This window comes from Arachis ipaensis, chromosome B3, assembly GCF_059453495.1.
Source record: "Arachis ipaensis isolate K30076 ecotype BB chromosome B3, ASM5945349v1, whole genome shotgun sequence".
Classification (NCBI taxonomy): domain Eukaryota; kingdom Viridiplantae; phylum Streptophyta; class Magnoliopsida; order Fabales; family Fabaceae; genus Arachis; species Arachis ipaensis.
In genome coordinates this window covers 10,196,093-10,223,437 of record NC_142438.1, presented here as the reverse complement: position 1 = coordinate 10,223,437, position 27,345 = coordinate 10,196,093, and the positions used below count along the sequence as shown (strand labels likewise).

At 33.9% G+C, this 27,345-nt stretch overlaps 1 protein-coding gene and 1 pseudogene across 1 annotated transcript; one reads left to right on the top strand and one right to left on the bottom strand.

Moving 5' to 3' along the window:
* Positions 1 to 544: 544 nt before the first annotated feature.
* LOC148569816 (uncharacterized) lies at positions 545 to 1,734 on the top strand (annotated as a pseudogene).
* Positions 1,735 to 24,181: 22,447 nt separating this feature from the next.
* LOC107632508 (inositol oxygenase 4-like) lies at positions 24,182 to 27,345 on the bottom strand. Its single transcript, XM_088509296.1, has 11 exons — positions 27,315 to 27,345; positions 27,096 to 27,210; positions 26,237 to 26,318; positions 25,927 to 26,131; positions 25,708 to 25,767; positions 25,292 to 25,344; positions 24,914 to 25,036; positions 24,749 to 24,818; positions 24,504 to 24,582; positions 24,318 to 24,399; positions 24,182 to 24,208 (listed from the first exon to the last, which is right to left on the bottom strand). Exons 1-11 carry the CDS (start codon positions 27,343 to 27,345, stop codon positions 24,182 to 24,184), a joined length of 927 nt encoding a protein of 308 aa, XP_088365422.1.

Below are 27,345 nucleotides of genomic sequence, written 5' to 3'. Positions count from 1 at the left end.
ATACTAACGTATAATGTATATCGATTAATTAATCCATTAATCTATTAACGTAAATGTATCTGTGTGTATTTGCATTATATATATATATATATATATATATATATATATATATATATATATATATATATATATATATATATATACTATTACATGTCTATTACATATTATATTATTATCTATTACATATATCTTTATATGTTTATAACTTTTTAACTTTATAATTTTATATCTTTATCTATTATCTTTTAATGTATTAATCTGTCTACCCGTACTGTATATATATGTCTTTATATTTTTATTTTTTTTCTATTGTTTATTAATCTATTATTTTCTATTGTCTATTAATATATCTATTATCTTTTTATGCATTTATTTATGTATTTAAGGAGAGCCACACTCACGGTGTAGGAATATCACACCAACTAAAGAAATCATTCTTTCGTTTACAAAGCATTTTCCAACGTTCTTTTATCTACATTGGCTGTTAACCTTTATTGATTTTTCCTCCCTCGTGGCTAGCATAGAACCTCACCACCGATTTGGAATGTCCCGAGCAACAGTCAAAGAGGTTGATCATGACTTCCGCGGTAAACATTACTGGGATGAAATCAACTTGAACATCTCAGCCCTGCCAACAGACCTGATTTTGCAGATATTTCTTCGTTCCGATGGAAAAAGCATAGGAAGAGGGAGGTGTATGTCGCGTGATTGGTACAATAGATTGAACCGGGCGGATAATATGGTGACTCATTTCAAATCGAAGGGGGGGGGGGGAAGGCGGCGGTTCTTCATCTGGACAACCCCCTGAAAGAGGCTGACTGTGGGCGACTTTGTATGTTCGTCTTTGAAACTTGTGTTGCCGTTCCGGTTGCTGCTCCTCTTGCCTGGACGTGGTTTTCCATGGTGGGTACAGACACCGGCAAGGTATGTGCAAGATACTCAATAGATGGTCGTTCGAGTTCATTGATCGCTTGGGACTCGTTTGGTTCCTGGAGGTCTGTTATTCCTGATCCGGGGTCTGACGGTTACCACTTCAACCACCGCGATGAATGGTCTGCTTATGCCTTTCTCAGCATGGTGGGTTCTGATGATTATAAGATTCTCAGCCTCACGAAGCGTCACCTGGCAACTGCTGGATACGACATGCATATGTATCTTTCAAGTGCGGGTCAGTAGAGTTTCGCTGCGCGGACCTTGCCAATGATTGATAGAATGAGCAGTGGGTATGCCGTGGCCAACAGCTGTATTTTTTGGGTCAATAGTGAAGGTAGATTTAGTAAGAAACCAGTCTCTGTGGTTCGGTACGCAACGATGGAGTCTGCGTGGGATGCGATAGAAATAGGCGCAGGCGCATGTGTGGATCATCCTACGTTGATTGGCCACCATGATTATGTGGATTTCGTTACCTATGAGCGGTCCACTTTAAGGTTCAGAGTACATGTGATGACCATCAACCTTGGACAAGTTGGCGGAATGGCGTGGGGTCGGCATCTCTTTATTGGCGATCCTAACCTGATCGATACACCATGTGTTAAGTTTGGTTGTGACCTTCTCGGGATCAGCCATGCTATCCGTGATTTCGACGGTCTTGAGTCATCGCTTGTTGCGGTCGCATCGGAGGCCCAGTTCCGCTCTGTTGGTCTGACTGACGGAGTTGTCAGGTTCGTTGGATGCGTGAGATGTCCTGGAGTTGTTTCGATCAAGGGGTGCATGGGGTTTTATCTAGAAGTCTGAGGATTTCTGAATAACGTGTTGTTGTTTCTGGTTGTGTTTTGCGCTTTTCTTTGTTAAGATTTATGTACACACTATCTGAACAACTTAGTGATTTGCCATTTGTAATATTTAATTGTGGCCCCCGATTTGATTGCATCCTGTCCCCCGGGGCCGATGAGTTCGCTATGATTTTGATCTCCAACTGCATGTCTTTTGATCTATGAATGTTTAATGTTTTATTTATATTTTATAAATGCCGCTGTATATTACGTCGTTATTAGTTAATGTATTGTGTAGTGTATATTAGTGAGGCCAGATCTGGATTTCTTGGTAATGCAAAATGGCTGGTTTGGCCAGGCATCTTGTGTTGCGGTTACCATTTTCCTCTCTTCGCAACTTATCATATTTTAGTCGTAGCTGGGAAATGTTGGTTTGGGCTAGCCTTTTGTTCTGGCCATTTCAATACAAAGATATTAATTGATACATCATTTTATTTTCAAACATTGCCGGCCTTTTCTCCTGACATGGGCCCAATCTGTTCTCTTTGTAACTATGGATTGGGTGAGCATTGGCCCACTGTTATGTTGTGACCCTATCCTCCTGCATTCCCCTTCAAACCCTTGAAGCAGTCGTCACTCACTTCACTCAAACGGGCACATCAAGGTGTGTCTGTGATCGTTCTGTCGGTCCTTCTTTTAGCCGTTCTTGTGGATCTTGCTCCTCACCATCGCTGACACACTTTCTTTTTCATATTACCTCAGTAATTCCTTATTCATCTCTGCTTTTGTTTTTTACTTTTTGGTTGTTTATCACAATGATTTCACAAATAAAACCTCCCCACATGGTTATCATGCTATGATCGCTTTGTGTTGTGCCATAATCTGCGTCTGCCAACTTCATGCATGTAAAATTGGTTTGTATCAACTTTTCCAGGACGATCCCATTCGTTGAATCAGGGTAATTTCTTTGACCTCAGGTGTCCACACCCTTGACTTTTGAGCTACCTGTGGTCCGCTGCAGCTCCAGCTTTTGTGCGGCAAGGTACATTTCAGGAATTTCAAGGATATACAGTTTGATGGCAGTGTTTTGTTTGACTTTGGACTCTTCCCTGCACAGGTAATTTGTCATTTGTTCTTTTTTGTTATAATAGTAATAGTAATAGTAATAATACCTTCAAATAATAGTCATCCTCAATCTTGCCATATATTTGTTGTTAATACTATTTATATCCAGAATACATTCTAGTGTATTCTCGAACTATTCCCTGCTAATCTGATTTTGAGTGACTAACTTTCGCTATTAAGGATTACTGATGATCTTTACATTGGTAAACAAGCTTTTAAATTTTATCAAGCCATGCCTTTTAATATGCTGCTATCCCCCCTAATCTAACCTTGGCTACCTAACTTTTGCTATTCAAGTGTAGTGATTATCTTTAATCTGGTAAACAACCGATTAGATGCAATCAAGCAACGCCTTTAATAGTGCGCCCCTAATGTTTGTCTGCCAAATTAATTCTTCTGGTATCTAGTGCCATGCCTATCTGTTAGACCAGCATTTATATTGCACATACATATACGCTTTTGAAATCTTCCGCCGTGTTTATTTTTGACTGTAATGTGCCAGTTTCCTTTTTGCTTGGTACTCATGTATCCCTCCAGCTACCGTGTATCCCCCGGACTTGCCGATTCAGCTTTTCTTACCCTCCATTTCATGATTGTTGGTGGATCAATGCAATTAATTTTTTTACCTGTTTTCCATTCTTTCTCATTCGTCTTGTTCAACCCATTTGAGTCTCTGCTGACAAGACATTTTCCTACCTGGAGTAATTGAACTTCAAATTCTATCCTTGCTTCAATATTTACTGTCAATTTCATTTAATGGTACTCTATCTTGTTTCAGTTATACTTAACTTTGGAGTAATTAAACTAAGTCATTATCACTGCTATGATTAGACTTCACCATACTTGTTTGCTGACTGATCTCATCCAATGAGTTGCATTTATTGAGTACCTGTCTATTATTCATTTTCATCGGTCTTTCTTCGAGAGGCGGGAACTTTTTGTTATTCAATTTTTTTCACTTTCGTTCAGGACCACGTATAAGGTGCATCGTATAGTCTCCGTAATTAATTCTGAACCACCTAGATGAATTCTGTTTTGCTTTTCTTATAAATTTGACCTCTCTTTTTTGGGTTATATTATTTTCATTATACTATATATTATATATTATATTATATTATATTTATATATTATATTATATATATTACATTCTCGTCATTACCATGGTTATTAATCGTTGTATTACATGATAAATATTCGAACAGGGTTATCTACTAAGCCGTCTGATCATCACATCAGCTGATATTCTGTGTATTCTGCTTTACGGGGCCCAAATTTTATTAATGACCACCGCTTGGTTCCTTGGACCCTTGAACAGCATCTGCTTAATTTTTTTGCTTGGTCACTAGGTCAAATTCTAAATAACTTTGCATTGTCATTTTATTCGGTTAATAGGTCATACTATCAATTAGTTCAGTTTTTAATTCAAGTTACACAATACACAATTGATAATAATACAAATAATCAGAGTGTTCACATTTCTATTAGTCGCGTCACTTGGGAAGTATTTTTGTTATTACATGTTCAATATTTATTCATGTCAATCCTTTAGGCTATCTAATCCAGTCTCTTCTTTGGTATCCGGGCCAGGGTGGCCCAGATAATATACCTGACCACGGCTTCGGTTTTCTATATGCTATAACAATAACAATAACTATGACACCATCTGCTCAATTGGTTTCTTCAGTGGTTAGATAATATAATTGTCATTATTATTGTATTATTCAATTATTGTTTTAAAATATTTAATTTTATCTCTCACTTTTTGAACAATTACAAAACATTAATTATTTTTATTAATAATATAACATTGATATCTTTACAGGCACCACTTACTTTTTTATTGTAAATATGTCAATTTAGGTTATCTAAACCAGTGTCTTCTTTGGTATCCGGGCTAGGGTGGCCCAAATAATATACCTCACCACGGCCTCGGTTCCCTGTATGCTATAACAATAAAAATAACAATAATTATGAGCCCATTTCCTCAATTGGTTTTTTCAGTGGTTAGATAATATAATTGTCATTATTATTGTATTCTTCATTTATTGTTTTTTTATTTTTTATTTTATCTCTCTCTTTGATCAATTACATTTACAACAATAATTATTATCATTATTAATAATATAACATTAATATCTTTATAGACACCGCTTACTCTTTATTATAAATAAATATAAATCTAAATCTGTGAATAGGTCATTCGTACACACACACACACACACACACACACACATACACATATATAATCTCGGTCTACCCTACATCAGTAACTCAACGCACCACATTCCACACCTTCCCCCACCATTCCCCACCATTTTGCTGTTTCCCCGGACTTTGGTTTTTTATTAGCCATGCGGTCACTATCTGGAATGTTTCAAAAGTTTATTTACGGCCTGGTGGACCATGGGTGAGTGATCAAGATGTATCTTGCTTTCTATTTATGTTTAGACACACATACTTATATGTTCCTTTTGTAGCATTTTCTGTTGACACACGAACCCAATATGGGAGGTTCTTGCCCGTATATAGCTTTTTATATTGTTGATCTTTTTGTGAAGTATGTGCCTTTGGCCATCTGCTGACTCAAGCGAAAATGGTGATCCCAAGCCTGATTTTTATAGGCTTCTCTTGCTTGCATTGGATCCCGTTTATTCATATATTCTATCTATTTCATATATTCTAATTCTAATATGAAAATAGTCATCTGAAGCCTCATCTTTTATGGCATGCACACCTCCATCCTTTTTTCCTTTTGGCTTAATGGCCGCATGTCATATTTTTCCCGGTTCTTTTAATCCATGTCATACATTTACATTCAAATTTATCTATGTATATAGCACATTATATACAAGATATATATTGTGTCCATATACACAAACTAAAAAGTTTTGGATAATAGAAATATATATTTATTTATATATTTAAATATGGAGATACTGCCAGAAACTGAAGAGGTCTTCATGCACATACGTATACTTAGCTATTTTGATTTCCTTATTATGCCAAGGTCTATATTTGATTTCCAGTCCCGGTTCATTTTATCGCGCTTTTCGTCATGAACTCGGTGATTTCATGATGTTTAAGGACAACCATGGGAATGAGTTTCGCGTCATGTTAGACAAGGTTGGTAACAATGCTTTTTTTCTCCGAGGGATTTCGTTCCATGGTTGCCGCGTACAACATAAGGCATGGGGCTTGGTTGCGCGCCTACTATGAAGGTGATGGCACTCTATGCATCTCTATAAGGAACCTTGACGGATCCCGCATTGTGTATCCAAGGCCACATTCTCGAAGCAACTTCACTGCTCCAACACTTAGTAGTGTTAATCCTCACTGTACAGACGTCCTTTCTCGTGATGTCTTCCACACCGGCGACGTTATACCTCCATTTTCCATAGAATACACTCCTCCCACCTCTCCTGTTCTTAGCAACGCCTTCGGCAGTCCACAAAACTCAACCAACAGCCTTTGTTGTCCTGTCTATTTTGCCTCGACTACTTCACAAGCGAGTCTGGTGGGCCAAGTTGACCTCGGTTTGCAGACGCGATCTCTTAGTCCGCCCGTTGCACGAGGTAACGGCCAAAGTTTTTAATATTAACAAATGGTGTTGTGGTTTTCTCTCTCCCACAAATGTTGGTTTTTTTTTTTACTAATGGGTGCAATGGGTAGGTAAGCATTAGAAGTTTCTAATGATGTTTTTAGCTGCAGATGCTGCCAGCTTCTCTGAGTGGATTCGTCGTTAGATTTTTTTTGCGATATTGCCTTGCGACCAAGGATCCTCCTACTCATGCCTAATCCAAGTTTCATGTTTAAATTCAACTCTTCATTGTTTCTTCATTTGTGTTTTGTCATGTCGTGGATCGTGTTTTATTTCTTTTCTTTTGTTAATTTATCCCCGGACTTGTGGTCCAGTGCGTTTTAAAGCTTTGGAGTTTGAGTCAGGCTTATGGATAACTATGCTGTGTGTTTTATAATTTCTTATATATATATATCCTCCTACTCATGCCTAATCCAAGTTTCATGTTTAAATTCAACTCTTCGCTATTTCTTCATTTGTGTTTTGTCATGTCGTGGATCGTGTTTTGTTTCTTTTCTTTTGTTAATTTATCCCCGGACTTGTGGTCCAGTGCGTTTTAAAGCTTTGGAGTTCGAGTCAGGCTTATGGATAACTATGCTGTGTGTTTTATAATTTCTTATATATATATATATATATATATATATATATATATATATATATATATATATATATATATATATATATATCTTATATATATATATATATATCTTATGTATCTAATATATATTATATTATTTATAATTATCATACAGTGTACTATATAAATTAGTATCGTATTAGTTTCATGCGCCCCAACTTTGCCTCGACCATCTCGATGATGATAATCATAAATTTATATGCGTGGATAAGAATATTAATATACATCATTGTAGAAATATATTTAATAATGTGAATAATGTACGTTCCTGATTTCGTCATATATTCAGCTTACGTCGCTTGAGGATACATTGATTGATATTTATTGATAATTGATATTGATATTGATAATTGATAAATGATCATTTATAATTTATAACTTAGATTTATTTATAACTTAGATTACAACAAAGCTAATAAATAAAAAAAAATCAACATATCTACATTCTATACTATTCTATTATTATTATATTATAATATCATAATATATATATATATATATATATATATATATATATATATATATTCATTATTCTTTATAATCATTATATACTTTTTTATAATATACTATTCTATATATATATATATATATATATATAGAGAGAGAGAATAGTATTCTTTATTTTCTATATACTACATATGCGTATACATATACGTATACATACTATACTATATACTTTATTCCTAAATAACTATTACTATTACTTTACTATATTACTATTAGTATATTAGTATATATATATATATATATATATATATATATATATATATATATTTAACACTATGCACTATACATCATTCTAATCTGTTCAACGAGATAAGTCTCAAAGTGGTCCCTAAAGTTATCGTCGAGCCTCATAGTGATCCCTGAAGTTAAAAATTACTCATATTCATCTCTGAAGTTGCACTCCGGAACTCAGACTCGTCCTTCCGGCCAATTTCGTCTAGCTGGCGCAACCGGAAAGCTGACTTGGACTCGTTCGTGACACGCTGTCAGCACAACAGCTAGCTGACATGGCAACGTAAACTGTTTTGACTCAATTTGGTCCCTAAATTGAGGTTAAAAACCCTAACCCCCAATTGACTCTCTTCTCCTCTTTTTTCCATCGCACACTCTCTTCTCCTCTCTTCTCCATCGCACCAGAGATGACTCTCCTCTACAGTGTCTTCTCCATCTTCAAAATCCACACGTTATGGCTAGCACGAGCAACGCAGCTGGGAGCTCCAACAACCCACGATCATTTGGAAGCATCATGAGGAGAATGAATAGAAACAGAGATGCGCGTCTGCCAGAATGGTGTGGGTGCGGGTCGAGACCAGTGTTGTGATGGTCAGTGATGGATTCTAATACAGGGAGACCGTTTGTGGGTTGCCCAAACTACAATGTAAGTGTTTGATACTGTTGTTTGCTGTAATTCTGGATGTAAAGTTGGTTGATTCACTTTCCTGGGTGCAGACTACAGGTAAGAGGTGGTGTGAGTTGTTTCTGTGGGTGGATAAAATTCTGGAAGAAGATGCGGTAATATGTGATGGTAGAACAAGCTCTTCAAATGACAACAAAGAATGGAGGATGAAGATTAGATTCTGAAGTTAGAGTTCTCAAAATGGGGAGGGGGATTTTGCTGTTTACATGTATGCTGCTGCTACTGATTACAGTTGTTGTGCTTGTCTTAAGCTTAGATAGGCAACAGAGTCAATTGAATTTTGCAAAAAAAATGTGACATGGGATATGCATATGTTGTTCTGTTTATGTACTTGTACCTGTCCTTTTGGTTGAAAGAAATGCAGATTATACTGTTTGACATGACTGTGTAAGAATAATTTGGAATTTGAATAAACAAGAGGTTATATGTAAATAATTGTTCTTGCACTACTAATGGATTCATCTAATGGAATTAATCTTAATTGCATATCAGAGACCAAGAAAAAAAAATCTGTCACAACTAAATTCAAGGGAATCATAATCCATATTCATATATTCATAATGCAGAAAACATATTTAAAATAGGCATTACAGAGTCAGGGCAATATTCAACAAGTATATCAAAGTTCTCAACATATTAAGAACACAAGTTTTGAACACTAAAATCCCCAACACTGTGTTCAAAATTCAGAAAGCACGCTGCTTCATCAAAATAGATAAATAAAATAATCTTCTCCTAAACGTAATAATCCTAGTCTTCATCTTTTGTTTTTGGGTGGTCTGAATCCAAGGTTGGAAACAAACTTCATGAAGTTAGCAAGCCTTGTAACGGTCCCCTGTGATGCACCTTGCATAGGATGAGACGGATGATTTGTTGCGGGTTAATTGGTTGCTGGTTGGGTGGTTGCTGCTTGATTGTTGCTTCCCGGAGTTGCCTTTTCTTGTTTGGAGGACTTCCTTTTGGGAGGGAGTTTTGGTGGCCTCACAGGAGAAGGCAAAACCTATTAGTGAAGACAGGTAAAATAGTTAGTAAAAGTGCATAAGAACATGCACATAATAAAATGAATGTCATCTAATTTTTTGAACCTATTGAGAGTCATCAGTTTGTGACAAGGGTAGTTGACTGAGTTCAAGCTGAATTTCGGTGGGGGTTGTGGGACAAGGGTGGCTTCACCACCATTAGCAGCAAGGGGTTGGGCAGCAGCAGCCTCTGCAGCAACAGCAGCATCCTCATTAGCAGCTCTAGAGTTACATAAGTGACATCAGAATGGTCCCTTCAGTGTTATAAGTGACATCAAAATGGTCCCTATTCTTTACATACAAATCAGTTCATTATATACACAACAGTTCATCAAGCATTAGTCCATCTACTAAGTAAAGCAGTAGTTCATTATATACACAGCAGTTCATTATATAAGCAGTGATCCAACTACTCTGTAATGAATATCTTCTCACTTATTCTATTATCACAACAGCCAATACTAATTATACAACAACAAATAAATTTCTAAAACGTACCTTCTACTTATCTGATATAAAACAGAGCTTGTTTTGCTTATAATCTCCCAAGTCTTCATGAAGTAATTCCAAGAACCACCTCCAGTTTTTAGTATTTTCAACAGGGACAATTGCATATGCAATCACATACATATGATTCTCTACATATCTAATATGAAACAGAGCTTGTTTTACTTATAATCACATTCTTCGTTGTCATTTGAAGAGCTTGTTCTACCATCACATGTTACCGCATCTTCTTCCAGAATTTTATCCACCCCCAGAAACAACCCACACCACCTGTTACCTGCAGTATGAACCCTGGAAAGTGAATCAACCAAGTTTACATCCAGAATTACAGCAAACAATAGCATCAAACACTTACATTGTAGTTTGGGAAACCCACGAACGGTCTCCCTGGATTAGAATCCGTCGCTGACCATCACAACACTGGTCTCAACCCGCACTCACACCATTCTGGCAGACGTACATCTCTGTTTCTATTCATTCTCCTCATGATGCGTCCAAATGATCGTGGGTTGTTAGAGCTCCCAGCTGCGTTGTTTGCGCTAGCCATAACGTGTGGTTTTTGAAGATGTAGAAGACACTGTAAGAGAAGCAATAGAAGAGAGTCACCTCTAGTGCGATAGAGAAGAGAGGAGAAGAGAGTGTGCGATGGAGAAGAGAGTCAATTAGGAGTTAGGGTTTTTAACCTCAATTTAGAGACCAAATTGAGTCAAAACAGTTTACGTCGCCACGTCAGCTAGCCGTTGTGCTGACAGCGTGTCACCAACGAGTCCATGTCAGCTTTCCGGTTGTGCCAGCTGGACGAAATTGACCCGAAGGACAAGTCTGAGTTCCGGAGTGTAACTTCAGGGATGAATATGAGTAATTTTTAACTTCAGGGATCACTATGAGACTCGAGGATAACTTCAGGGACCATTTTGAGGCTTATCTCCCCAACTATTATATATGCTCTACAAATATTATCACGTTCATTGACATTATACTATCAAATCGGACGTCGCTTTCATGGATCCCTTTCTAGTAAAGAGATATCAATATCTCTTTCTAATATTGGAACTTTGGCTTCATGTTGATGTGTATTTTGAGTATGATTAGAGAGTTCACTTACTTGAACTTCTTGTGAAATAAGATTTGAGGGTTGACTTGTTTGAACTCCAACATTATTAGTAACTTTTTCTCTTAAAAATTGCATCAATTTTACTTTGCTTTCTCATCATAAAATGTTCTAGTTTCTTTTTACCTGATAAAAAAAAGAATTCAAATAATTATATATTCACAAGAATAAACAAAGTCTAAATATTTTTTATTAATTAAACATCAATAACAATATTTTTTCACTAAGTCACTATCAATTTCACTAAAAAAAAAAGAAACGAAAAAAAGAGAGAGAATAAATCCTAAATATGGATAAGCCAATTTATCTATGTGAGCATAAAAAACATAAAATTGTATTATTTTATAGTCAAAAAATATGATTTGTTAATTAATAATTTTATACAATTATATAAAAGAAGTAAAAAGTAGAATGAGTAGTGAGTACCTTTGCTTTAATTGATATAATGATATGATTGAAAACTTGTGACACTTGACAGTGATGTGAGGGCGTGGCTATGCCTCCAAAAGACTACCGAGCGTCAAAAGGAACAAGGAACATGAAGAAAGAGAATGTAGTGTTTAGGGATTTAAAAAACTTTAAAAATCATTATACTACTAATATTTTTTATAAAAGTTAGGGGCCCAGGTATCCACTTGCCCCCTCCCCCATGTATCCGTCCCTGCTCATGACTCACGAGCCATTGCATGCTCATACTCTTCTTCCAATCGGTGCTCACAATCGCTGTTTCCTTTGAAATCAAGAATGAAAAACTATTCTCCAGTATAATCTCTTCATCTCTCTTTCTTTGGATCGTGATTTATTCTCCTTCAAACCTTTCTCAATCTTAATCTAATTCTAGGATTTTATTATTCTCAATTTTGGTTGTCTCTTTTTCATTTCATGCTTGTTTTGATTTCGTTTTAATTTTGTTCCAAAGTATTGTCTGCATAAGAAAGTAACATTATTCTAATTTGATCGTAGTGTGCATGAGTGATTGAATCAGAACTGCAAAGAGAAGGAGAAATTCCAAGAACAAACCCACCGATCACCACCAGTTCTCCACGCCGGAAGATCTCTGTAAGCACAAATCTCAATCCTCTTATTCTTTTGATCTGATTCCCATTATTGTTGTTATTGTCATTTATTTACAAAATCATTTAAATTATATTCAGCTAGTTGCAAATTATAATTTTAAGCTATGTTTTTGTTCAACTGATTTATTGATTCAGAGTTCAGAAGCAAGGTATTTCTTAATACAAATGTTTATTGAAAAACTTTGTTTATGGAAGATAGCTTTAGTTATGTTAGCTATTATAATTTATTATCATTATGTTTCTTAGCTTGTTATAACTTATTACTACTCTTTTCCACCAGGTTGTGTCAATAAGCTATGGAATTTGCATCTATGATGATCTATGTGAGTTAAGCTTCACACTTTTTTTTCTCGCATACATTAGAAAATAATGGCTAAAAAGGGATAGCACCTATTCGCTCAAATATATAGCAGTTATTACGAGGTCTACTACTACAGTGTAAGTTTATTTTATAAAGTGTAATATTAATTGAAACAATTTTGACTCACATATTTTCAATCTTGTAAACTAAATTTTCATTCTCTTCTTTTTTGTTCTCTTCAATTTGGGAGTTTAGGTCCTTTTGAATAAGTAAGTAAATTTCTGCTGTTATTTATTATTGAAAATTGAAATAATTTTGACTCACATTTTTCACCTACGACACTATTGTAACACCCAAACTATCAAAATGTCACGCTTTCGACTGCGCCATTCTGATAGCTCAGATATTACGACGACTCTTAAAATATTTAATACTAAAATATGAGCCTGTTTGAACTTAACACGTATTTTTCCAAACATACATCCATACTTTCAATACAAATTATAATACTTACAAAGAATACATACATACATATATACATATTATTAGTTTTACAAGAATTACATAATCAAGATCCTATCCCTCTTAAACAAACTTGTAAAGATAAAGGCAAGGGGAAAAGTAACTAATAAAATACGAAACATCTTTTAAACAGAAGAGGAATATATAAGTTCTTCCGAACCTCGTCGTCCATAACCTGGAAAAGAGAGACCTATAGGAGAGTGAGAACGTCGTCCTTGCTAGTTCTCACTATAGGGTTAGAGAATTACTATAATAGGATACGTGAAAATAAAACTCTTTTTAAAGTACAGTGATTAATATCCGCCTTATGTATCCTTTCAAAACTAAAAACATACATTCAAATATCTGAAATCCTTTTTAAAAGAGAAAACTGTCAACTCTTCAAAAATCCCAAAACCTTTTTAAAAGTTTCTCCTAGACATCATGAAGGACCAAGCTGTCCCAAGCATAGGTTCATTAAGTCTATGCTGAACCAGTTTAGTTTTTCATACTTTCCTAAACCAAAAAAATACAAACCAAACACGGCCTTCCGCCCATCTCATAATCAACCATGGCCCTAGGCCCAAACAATCCAAACAACAGCCAATCCACTGCAATCCAACCAATTTTTCAGTCACAAACACAAGTAAGAAGATTCAAACACAATCAAGCAGTTAGATCAAGTAGAACAATTAACAGTTAAATACAATTAATCACATAGGCAAACCAAGTACAATATACACACCCAAACAATGTCACATAGATGCATATGATGAATGCCTATCCTAGTGGCTGATGAGTCCCATCTGTCGGTTATAAAGCCAACCTGACAAGTCCTGGTAGCTAACCATTGGACTGTCCCTCTGTCGTGCATCCCCAACTCGAGTTATTCACAATCATAATCATAATCACACAACACCCACACTGGTTTTTATCCACGGGGGCAAGCTCATCCGGAACTTTCACAGTGTCCGGCCACACTTACGACATAGGGTCAGCAGAGTATTGGGTCTCAACCCGGAGCACGTGGTGGCTAGCCACTGCTTTCACCCAAAAAAACTCGTATCTCAGATAATTGGAAGTGTAACAATCACTTTATCAAATCAATAATCATCCATATTCATATTCACTCATAATTTGATATTAATACAGCCAGCCGGCTCAGCATAATCCACAACCAGCCATAATTCATTATCATGTACTGCCATCCGGCTCATAACATAATAGCACTTCTACCATCCAACATCATCAAACTCATAAAGTCATCACTCAAGTCATAAATCGCTTTTTCTCAAATCTCTTTACTTTGAAATTGATGAGCGGATAATTTATACGCTTTTTGGCATTGTTTTTAGTATGTTTTTAGTAAGTTTTAGTTAATTTTTATTATGTTTTTATTAGTTTTTAATTAAAAATCACAATTCTGGACTTTACTATGAGTTTGTGTGTTTTTCTGTGATTTTAGGTATTTTCTGGCTGAAATTGAGGGACCTGAGCAAAAATCTGATTCAAAGGCTGAAAAAGGACTGCAGATGCTGTTGGATTCTGACCTCCCTGCACTCGAAGTAGATTTTCTGGAGCTACAGAAGCCCAATTGGTGCACTCTCAATTGCGTTGGAAAGTAGACATCCTGGGCTTTCCAGTAATATATAATAGTTTATACTTTGCCTGAGATTTGACGGCCCAAACAGGCGTTCTAAGTCAGCTCAAGAATTCTGGCGTTTAACACCGGAACTGGCACAAAAGCTGGAGTTAAACGCCCAAACTGGCACAAAAGCTGGCGTTTAACTCCAAGAAAAGTCTCTACACATGGAAGCTTCAATGCTCAGCCCAAGCACACACCAAGTGGGCCCGAAAGAAGATTTCTGCATTAATTACTTATTTCTGTAACCCTAGGCTACTAGTTTTCTATAAATAGGACCTTTTGCTATTGTATTTTCATCTTGGTTCTTCTGGTTCCCCCTCTGGGGCCGAAGCCAATGAACACCATTATCACTTTTGTATTTTCAACGGTGGAGTTTCTACACACCATAGATTAAGGTGTGGAGCTCTGCTGTTCTTCATGAATTAATACAAGTACTATTGTTTTTCTATTCAATTCACGCCTACTTCTTCTCTAAGATATCACTTGTTCTTCAACTTGATGAATGTGATGATCCGTGACACTCATCATCATTCTCACCTATGAACACGTGCCTGACAACCACCTCCGTTCTACCTTCGATTGAGTGCATATCTCTTAGCCTTCTGGTTCATGACGCATGGTTGCCTCACCTGACAACCGAGCTTTCCATTCCATGAAATCAGAGTCTTCGTGGTATAGGCGAGAATCAATTGGCAGTATTCTTGAGATCCGAAAAGTCTAAACCTTGTCTGTGGTATTCTGAGTAGGATCTGGGATGGGATGACTGTGACGAGCTTCAAACTCGCGAGTGTGGGGCGTGTGACAGACGCAAAAGGATCAATGGATCCTATTCCGACATGATCGAGAACCAATAGCTGATTAGCCAATGTTGTGACAGAGCATCAGGAATATTTTCACTGAGAGGATGGGAGGTAGCCATTGACAACGGCGAAACCCAACATAAGCTTGCCATGGAAGGGAGTATGAATGATTGGAAGAAGGCAATGGGAAAGCAGAGGTTCAGGAGGAACAAAGCATCTTCATACGCTTATCTGAAATTCTCACCAATGAATTACACAAGTATCTCTATCTTTATTTTATGTTTTATTTATCTTTTAATTATCAATCCTCCATAACCATTTGAATCCGCCTGACTGAGATTTACAAGATGACCATAGCTTGCTTCAAGCCGACAATCTCCGTGGGATCGACCCTTACTCGCGTAAGGTTTATTACTTGGACGACCCAGTGCACTTGCTGGTTAGTTGTGCGGAATTGTGACAAAGTGTGATTCACGTTTAAGAGCTCCAAGTCCTTTGGCGCCATTGTTGATGATCACAATTTCGTGCACCAGAAATCAAAAATCAATTCCTTCCAGACTTAACTTTAAACTCCCCATTTCTCAAATCATTATAGGCTCACAAGCCACTTTTCCTCAAATGTAAATTTCTTTTTTTAAAACAAAGTCACCTTTCTCAACATCTTTCCATAACTTTTCAAAAACCACACCAAATTAAAAGTTTTTTCTGAGAGATTCAAAATCATTCATCCTAAAATAGGATTTGGTGACAAAAGTTCCTCAGCAGAGTCTCAAGTTTTTAGGGGAGAATAACATAATTTATTTCATCAAATTCGTTTAAAATCTTTAAAACCTTGGATTCCTGATTTGAGTAATAAAATAGAATCTAAGTCAAACCGAGTTGTGTAATCAATTACTCCGAACACATTTTCAAAACTATTTATTTTACTTAAACAAAACCAACTCCAATCCCATGATTAAATATAAAGCATTTCAAACTGCTCAAAGATTGTTTTAGTCTTGAAAAACTTAGAATTCAAAGAGTGCTTTAAACTTTTCCTAAAAAATTGTAAAATTAGACTTGTCAATAAACTTTCACGTTCTTTCAAAGTCATTGAAACTCCTCTAATTGAAACCCTCAAGTCAAATTCATAGACAAACCCTTTTTACATTTAAAACAACCTTAAAACATAAGTTTCTTCTAAATAACTTGCTCCCAAAGGAGATATAATACTTTTCTTAAGAAACAAGACTAAATCATAGTTTCCTTTTTTAATAATTCATTTCAAAAGCATAAGTCATCCCTTTCTTAAATAATCCAAGTAAAATATTAGAAGTCTTTAACTCATAATTTTCCAAATAATATTTCAATAAAGTCTCGGATTTTATAGGAATTTTGGCAGACCTCCCCTAAAACTTGGACTCTGCCACCCTTTCTGGGTCCCAACCAAACCATTCCGCAACCCTCTTCAACGGGTTCAAAACCAAATCAGTTCAAAATCAAGTTGTTTCCAAAAGTGCATCATTTTCAGATTTCAAGAACACCAATTCAAACTCAAATCAATTTTCAACAGGATAAACTCGATTTCAAAGCTTTTACAAAATAACTTTAAAGAAGCATTTCCAGAACAGTCCATTTCACAAAACCGAACAATAATTCAGCCAAACAAGCATTCATATTCATCTAAGACAACCAATAATACATAAGACTTATACAATCACTCAAAGATACATTTTCTCACATCAATATCCATATATAATAATTCCAATTCATAAAGTGTAGTTTTTTAAAAAGGCCCCTACCTCGATAAGTCAAAACCATAACCCAAATACCTCACAGAAATACTTTCGTCTCGACCCAAATCGACGACAACCAAAACCTCAACTCCGCTTGCTTTCTCAATAGCATAACAGCCTCAAACGTTAGATGCAAACTCGGTTTCTAATTCCTAAGACCATTAACATCGCAAATACTTTAATACACCTAATAGAATGCTAACGCGGGGTCTCCAAAACAAAAATACTTACTGTAATGACAAAACGAAGCAGCGACAGTCTCTGAACCGGTTTGGCGGCAACCCCGGCAACCACCGCAAGTGGCAGTGGCGACTGGACGCCGGCGACAGCAACTGAAACTAACATGCAATGATTGTAACGCTTTCGGAAACTCAAAAGAAATGAAACCCAATACTTAAAACCTTACTGGTAGTATTTTTCCGGCAACGGCAGCGGGTCTCGAGCGGCAAAAGTGGCGGTGGCTGGGCACGGGTCTCCCCTCTCTCTCCTCTGCTCCCTGCTCTCTCTCTCTCTCTCTCTCTCTCTCTGTGTGTGTGTGTGTGTGTGTGTGTGTGTGTGTGTGTGTGTGCGTGCGTGCGTGCGTGCGTGCGTGCGTGTGCGTGTGCGTGTGCGTGTGCGTGTGCGTGTGCGCGTGCGCGCGCGACCCGACGGCTTCCCTCTCGACGGCAACCCCTAACGCGATGGTGCCTTCTCACCAGCAGCTAACCCTTGGTGGCATCAAAAGCGAGGTGGCTGAGCTCGTCAACGACGGCGGCGCAGAGGCAGCTTCTTCCTCTCCTGTGTGCGCCACCCTCTTTTGTCAGTCTCTCTTTTCGTGAACTTCAAGGACAATGGCAACACCGTGAGGACGAACGTTGACGGTGAATAGTAGCGGCAGCCTCCTGGACGACGGTGGCAGCGCAAGAAGTAGGACGTAGTGGCAGCGGTGGTCCGCGATGATGGCACGAGCTCCTCCCTCCTCCATTGGCGCTCTCCTCCCTCGGATCTCCCTTCCCCGTTTCCCTCTGCCTTTTTTTCGTTTCTTTCTTTGTTTCTTTTCATTTTGTTTTTGCATGTGTGTGTCTAGGATAGTGGGGGCTGCGGCTGCTGCTTGAATTAGGGGAGTTAGGGTTCAATTTGGTTAGAGTAGGGTTTATTTTGGGTAAAATTAGGTATAAGGGTGTTCTTGGTAATTTTAATAAAAATTAGGGGGTTATAGAGAATTAATTTGAAATCTAATTTAATCCTTAAAACTAGTTAAAAATATTATTTGTTGTATCAAAGTACTAATTAATCTCAATCAAATGCTCTAATTGAAAACATAATACAATATAATTAATTTTCTTTATTAACAAAAACCTAAAGTATTTATTTATACAAAGAATATCATATAAAAATCTTATTATTTTACAACTACTAATTTTGTAATTTAAATATAGAAAATAGTTCAATAATTGTAAAATTAAATAAAATTCTAATTTAAATAGCCAAATATAATTATTTTTTTTGAATTTCCAAGACTTTAAATTGTAAATAGCAAGGTTCTGAGAACCGGACCGGTCATTGAACCGGTCAAGTAATTGGTTCAGTGGTTCATTGGTCTGACCGGGGTCGAACCGTGGTTAAACCGGTTTAATTAAATATACAGTGAAATTATAAAAAAAATTCAATATACAAATCACAACCTTGAATATAGCATTAAAAAAAATCCAGAACCACAGAATCCAGAATCCAGAATCCAAAATATTCTATATAGCATTCAAAATAAATAAAAAACTCAAGCAAATTTTGAGTGAACATCGGATTGCAAAGGAGCCTTTTGTACTTTCTGTAACAAACAAACCACACAAGCAACAATCAGCATCCATTGAAAACAAGATCATTCATTCATAACAAAGTTCTGTTATAGGGTTTGGACCAACAATGGGCCTGAACACACACTTTATCAATTGACATAGAAAATTATCTACCCTAGTACAAAGTATAGCAATGCTATTGCACACTAAACAAATTGAAAATTTCTGTAAAACGCAAATAAAAAATCCAAATTTCTTGTACAGTATTATGTTATTGTTGCTGATCATTTTATGACTGTTCCATCTAAATTGAACAGAGCAGAATTGAAAACAGATCGAAATAGAAGAATAGAGCAGAGCAAAATTCTCAAATCCAACATACATCAAATTAATTCTCAAATTCAACATGCAACAAATTTATTTAACATTTCATTAATCATATAATAATTGATATATTGAAGAAGAACAGAAGCCAGGAATAAAAACAGAATATGAACACAAGAAGTCAAGAACAGAAGCCCAGAACAAAAAATGAACAGAAGAATAGAAGCCAAAAACAAAATAAAAAAATTACAGGAATATGAACAGAAGATCAAAAGCCCAGAACAAAAAATGAAAACACCAAGAAGCCAAGAACAGAAGAAAGAGCTAGAAACCAGAACTTACTGCAAGATGAAGTAGAGAACAGAAGGCCAGAAGCTCGAGCCTCGAAATAGAGAATAGAACCGTGAGCGACGACCCGCGGCAGTGGGCGACGACCCGCGGCGGTGAGCAACGACCCGCAGCGGTGGGCGACGACCCGCGATGGTGAGCGACGGTGACGGACTACCCGCGACAGTGACCCTCGATTCACGGTGTCGGTTCTCCTTCGCATACAGAAGCTCCAGCCTAGAAGAGCTTAGGGTTGGGACTTTGGGAGTGGGAGTGGTCTTGCCTTCTTGGAAGAGTTTAATTGATTAGTGATTAGGGATTTAGCTGCAACGCATTCTTCACTCTTCGGCGTTTTTTCTTTATTTAAAAAAAAAAAACAAACGACGCCATTTTCATTGACGGGGGAAAACTGGTACTTAAAGAAACTGGACCGGTTCGTCCGGTTTGCCAGTTAACCACCGGTTCGGCCAGTTTTTTGACCGGTTTTTGGCAGCACGGTTTTGTAGGTGGACCGGACTGGCTAGGTGATCGGTTTTCGGTTAACCCGGTTGAACCGGCTGGTCCGGTCCGGTTTTCAAAACATTGGTAAATAGGAAGATAATTCAAAATTATAGTGTTTGGATAAAAAACTTAATTTATTTCAAATCCAATTAATCAAAACTACCTTTAATTATCTTCAATAAAATAATTTTTGAACTTAAAACTATAAACAAATATATATAATTTAAAATTAGTTCATAGTAACTTTTTAAAAGTTCTGGGTCTTACATTCCACCCACCTTATAAAACTTTTCGTCCTCGAAAAATAAAAGAATACATAAGGTAATACAAAGAATCAGTACTCTGCTTTCTAAATTCTTTTAAATAAGTAAGAAAGTTTAGCATATATATATATATATATATATATATATATATGTAAAATACTGAATAGCTATAAGATTTAGATATAAGGATAGAGCATGGTGTAAGGCAGAAGATACCAGAAGGCTCGATGCAAAAGGTTATATGGTTTTCAAGACTTTACCAAAATTGGAAAAACACAATAGAGGGCAAGTTTCACAAGATAGACATTCAAAAAGTAAAGTGGTAATTAAAGTGGTAAGTTGAGGATGAAGGATTCCCTCTCTTATTGCGAAGAAAAAGTTTAAGGTTGAGGATTCCCTCCCTTGTTGCATCGGGGATTGGATAGAAGGTTGAGGATTCTCTTCGGTTCAATTTCCAACTGTGGTTAGGATGGTGGTTTCAATTTTGATTGTGATTATGATTGAAAAGTGTGGCGGAAATTATATCCCAAGAGTGTGTAGGACACCATATCTCAAGAATGTGGCGGGCACTATATCCCAAAAGTGTGGTGGGCACTATATCCCTGATAGCACATTTCTCTCTGGTTGCAAGGTGAAAACGCACATTCTTTCATATGTGGAAAGACACACTCCTTCATAATTCCTCCAAGAGAAGGGGAAAAGATACTCTCATTCGTTTATATTCCTTCTGAAGATGCACAACCGAGAGATCATGTCCGAGTTCACTACCGGATGTGTCGAGTCAAGCAGTTTAACCGACAAGTGAGCTCACAGCCAATAGGACAAGCATATATCATGTGCATTTGTTTGCTATTGTTTGAGTGTGCATAACTATTTTGGTTTGTCCAATTGAATTTCTGTTAACTGTTAAATGTACTATTTGTTGTGATTGCTCTTTAGTTGTATTTGTTTTGTACTTCTTATTTTTTGTGTATGGTTTCACAATTGAGACTTGAGACTTGAAATTAATGGTGATTATGACTATGTGAATGAATGAGATCGTTGGTAGTTCAAAGTATGTTAAAATTAGCAATTAACTCCGTATTGATTTTTTTTTGTGATTGAAATTACCGAACTGAATACTGAACCGAGTAATTGGATATTAGGAGTAAAGATGAGATTATATTGGAAATGATTGAGGTTAGAGGTAATTGATAACGCTGAGACTTTAGCAAATTGACCCAGTTGGGATTAGCTAAAATCCTGGACTTGAACTTCTGTGAAGTTGGAGAATTAGGATTGTCTAGTGGGTTCATATCTCTTTATATAGTCTTTATTTGGAACTATTACTCTACTGGGAACCTTCGAATTCTCACCCATCGTGGTTTTTCTATTTTTCAAATATAGGGTGTGACGCACCTCGTTGAGTGTGTGAGATTCTGTTTGGCGAAATGAAGGATATTCTTTTGAAGTTCACTTTTATTTATTTAGAGTTTTCTCTACTTTTGAAATCTTTTTTGTATATTCCTATTAGAAGTTTTTATTTGGAAAAACAGGAATATTCTGGTGTAATATTCTAGCCGGCTTTTTCTTCACGGGTCGAAACTAATAATTATTAAATATCTTATTTCAGAACTTACGTACCTATATATGTAAACCTGTTTTGCTTTTGTATACGATGTTCACTTGCATTAACATGATTTGAGTGTGATTAACGGCTGTCAATTGTTTAAAAAACTTTTCACAGGCTCCTAATGATATTATTATTCTTCAAATATTATATATGTATCTTTCTTTTAGGTATCATAATGCCTCGCCACCTTTAATTTATGATTTAATTGTAAAGCTGTGTGTGGTAGGGTATTACAGAAAGCTTGAAGAGTGAAAAAAACATGCTTTTCTATGGTTATTCTTATCTGAAATTTTGTAATAGGTTTTATTATCATTATAAAATAGTAAAATAAGTATATGTATAATTATGTTCAATGTAAATGCTAATACTTAGAACTCAAATATTATATGCAATTACATTCAGGGACAGATCCAAGGAGGGGCAAGCATAGGCTTTGCCCCCGTCTTTTTTTTGAACAAAAATAAATAATTTTAAGTATATAAAGTTATTATATACTATATAATTTTATTTTTTATTTAAAAATAGAAGAGTAAATAATTGTCTTATATAAATAATAAAATTATTAAACTCAAAAATAAATAATAATCCTTAAATTGAAAAAAATATTATTGTCAATTAATTTTGGATTAAATAAATTTTTAAATATTTTAAAATTTAAACTTTTTGTTTTTTAATATTTTTTCTCTTAATTTTTACACCTATTATCATATAAAAATACTCTAGTATTTATAATAACTAAAACAATCTTTATATATTATTGTACATACATAAAAATAAATTATTTTAAAATTTATGTATTTTTATCATGATATAAAAATTTTAACATATTAAGTAAATTCATTTAAATGATTATATTTTTTATATTTTATACACGAATATATTTTAATTACATATAACAAAATTATTAGAACAACTTATTTATATTATTTTATAGTATTTTTTTATGATATGAAACATAAAAATATAATTTATTGTCACAATAATACTCAATAAAATAAACTAATTAAAAAATAGACCATTTTTATATTTTATCGAATCCAAAATAAAAATAAAATTTATAAGAATTAAGATAATTTTTTTATATAACAAGCACTTATTAGTATTTTTAATTAAAAAATATTAATCATGATTATATATTACTAAATATATAATATTATATTTGATTATACAATATTTTAATTTTTGGTCCCACTTCTACTGAATTTTTGTATCCTTTCCTAATTACATTTAATTGTAGTTTTTTAATCACAAGACATATTTTATTGGATGTTACTATTTTAATTTTTTACATTTTAGAACCTACTTCCTAGATTAGATATGTAAACTTGTTATTGATATTGTGTTTAATAAAATATTTTATTTTGTAGTAATTAATTTTAGTATATTTATATTATTTACAAATAATAATAATTATCTGAAAAAATAATTTGAGATTTTAGAAAAAAAGATATATTGTTAGTCTTAATAAAATGAGTATAATATAATTAAAAAATGTGTTAAAGTTTTAGCGAAAATAATAATAGCAACTAAAAGTGAATAATATTATAATCTTAGAATTACTTTTAGTAGCCATATAAAATTTTGAGAAAATGGTCACAAAAAATTATAACTTTAGGGGCCATTAAAAAATTTTTTTATTGACAATTGTATAATTGCTACAAAAAGTGATAATTTTTAGCGGCCATTAAAAAGATCTTTATTGGCAATTATATAATTATCACTAAAATATTTTAGTGACAAAACATAAGACGGTTAATCTCTAATTGCTAGTAATTATATTAATGACTATTTTAATTATCACTAAAAACAAAATAAATAGTCACTAAAAATCATTTTTTCTAGTAGTTACTGTATTAATTGATTGATTATATTAATTGATTGTTATTTTGATATGTATGAATAAGAATTCATATATATACAGGTTCATCCATCATTCATTCATTTTAATAGTTTACATCATATTATTGAGTATATATATCACTGAAAAGTCTCATATAAAGTAATCTGTTTGTGATTTACAACACATATATGTAATTATAGAAATTAATACATTACAACACATATATGCAATCGCCAATCGGTCTCTATTTTTTAACTTGCTCTCAAGGAAAATTAATCAATTCCCTCCAGGCCCTTGAGGTAGATCCATTAATTAACTTATATTGATTCTTCACCACTTCAGCTTTGCTGGAAAATACTATAAAAGCATTCAAAAAAAAAAGTAAGAACGTCACATTAAGAAACAAGAAAAGGAATTCAAAATAAAACAAAATGAGCAATAATCTATCTGAAATTTGTGCCCCCACCTTGTCAATAAGTGATTGATAGTATGGCTTTACTTTTTTAACGTCCACCAAAACTTTGCTTTTGCTATAGAGATCATATTTACTACATAATACATAAAATTACAGGTGATGTTATTGATTAGTAATAATACCAAATGCTGTGTGCAAATTATTTGATATATATATATATATTAAAAAAAGACTAACTTGAAAATGTGAAGCCACTTTAAGTTCTCAAAATCTTCTTCACTCATGAGATGAGTATATGCTCCCTCCTTATGCAAAGCTGCAAAAGAGTTTTAAGCTTAATACATCGTTATTGAAAGAAAATTCTAAAAAATAATTATGATTTTTTTTTTTTGTTTACAAAATAAAACGAACTTTTGTTGCCCAACAAAAAATGCCTTCTTATGACATAAAAGGAAAAGCACATAGTAAATAAAAATACTTACGATAAAATGAGTGATATCTAATAATGAATAAGCCAGGTGAAGGTAAAGTGGTTCCATTTTCCTTTGCTACCTATAAATTCAAGTGAAGTATAAATTTATTATATATCTTGAACAAAATAATAAATAAATTATATATAAATTATAACTATATATTTAATTACTCACCATATACATATAGTCATCATGTCCCCATGACATGAGTACATTGTCTAATCCACACCCTTTACTATAGACTCCATCTTTAGTGTTATAAGCAGAATTTTTGCTATCTGGGTTTTCTTTGAAATACTGAAGCATAGAAAAAGTTTATATTATTGGTTGATAATAATTTTAGAATAAAAATATATTATTTATACACTAAAATTAACTATTATATATTATTTATAAATATATGTATAATTTAATTTATTTTTAATATGTATTTTATATTTTAATATGTATTTTATACTGATTGTTAATTTTAATATAAATTTAACATGATTGTTTTAGAGACATGCAAAAAAAGGGGTCATTTTTACAGTTTTGTTAGAAGAGGAAGGCTACCTTGTGGTGAACATTTTTTTCATCAAAGGCACAACCAACAGGAAAGGTATCTCCTGCAAATATATATTTAATCATTTGGTTAAATTTTTAATTTAAAGTAACATGCCAAAACTAGCTAATTGGGAATTTAAAGATTGATAAAATAATTATACATAAAATATAGGGATGTGTCTTATTTAAAATATTGTAAATTGAATCAAAATAATTACAACACAAATATTTTTATAATTAATTATTTACACTCTCTCAACCTTAATGTAGCCATAATGACTTAATAAAAATTTGGTTTTGTATTATGGTTTTAAAATGATAATTAATTTTAAATATTGTAATTAAAATTTATTTCTAAAACATAATATTTAAAAGATTATTCCATTTCAAAAAAAAAATATCATAAAGAATAAGAAAGTTCTTACCAACAACAGCCCATTGAGGAAGTTCACCGAATTGAGGAAGGTGAAGAATCTTTCCGAGATCTGAAATAAACAAATATTCATTTGTCAATTCATATTAACTATCTATCAATAATGAAAAAACTTTCTTAAAATAAAAGGACAAAAAATAACTAAAATTAAACTAATTAACCTTTATAATAGAAAATGAAAAAAAAAATCTAAGATTTCAAATTTAATTACCATGGATGAGAGCAGTCAAATGTAACCAATCTTCGTTAGGATAATCTTTTCTAATGGCTTCTGCAGTTTGTAATAAATGTTGAATTTGAGGTTCATCCAAATCAGGATCACTATCATCCACTACTTCATTAAGCAGCTCACAACATTCCCATATGTTCATTTCTGCTTTGTCCAATTTCTTATAGTGCTCCCTCATTTTCTTTACCTATATTATTAGCAAATGAAATTTTCATGAATTAGCATTGAGCTTTCATGTTATTGTGTATTAGTATATATAAACATGTTTGAAGAAAATAAGAATTTGACTTACAAAGTCATATGTCTGATTAATGTGTTGTAATCTATAGAATTCTTCCACACCTTTTTGTCTTTCACTTTCAATATCATAATCCCTGCCAAATAATCTCATTAGAAGACTGATTTCACTTTGATCGATATCTGAAGCCATTTTTACAAATTTGTATGTGTATTATTGTATGGTATATGTAAGCTTTTTATGAAGGGTTATGAATTTGTAAATTATTTTACACAATATTTTAAATTATTATTTAAATAGTAATTAGATATAAAAAGTTGTTATATTTATTGATATATGATTTGGTATATATATGAAAAGTCTTTTACTTTGTGATCAAAATTAAATTCTTTCAAAAATATAAAAAAGAAATCTCAGTTTTATTGAGAGAACGTGGGTCACAAAGATACAAAATTTTTCTCGCCCTTTATGTAGTAAAATTAGAGCAAACTAAGTTTAAGTTAGGTTTTTTATTTTTAAATTATATTGACATATGTAATTAGTTGCATATTTAACATTTAAAACAAAATTAAATTGTTAAAAATATTAGATAAAGAAATGTAGCAATTTATATGTCTTTTCTATTACTAAAGAAAGTTAGAGTTTAATTTTTATTATTAAAAAATTAAGATAAAAAATCTTAAAAAAAATATCTATGCACAATCACATTTTAAGTTTAAATAAGACTTTTATATATGTCAAAATTTATATTAGAGATATAATTATTTATATGTCTTATTATATTAATTTAAATTTTTTTAGATGAGTGAATTTATGTCAAATATATGGCGTTAGCTGCTTAAAATCATAAATTTTAAATCAAAGAAATAAAAATCAAATAAAAGAGAATATTGAAATAAAGGGGAACTGAAACCTGAAAGATTGGCCAAATGCATTGCTTTTTGGGGCCTTAAACATTCTGTCCTTTGCCGACACAAGCTCACTGGTTTCTTCGGTGTGCACATTCTTCTTTTCCTCAGCTTGGGAACCTAGAAAAAAAAAACAAATTGAGATATATGGGATTTTCTACCCAGAAAGAAAAAATAACGCTCCAATACTTTTTTTTAAAAGAAGAAGAAAAGCATAATCAAACCATGGGCATGGTGCTCAGCCTGGATGGCCAT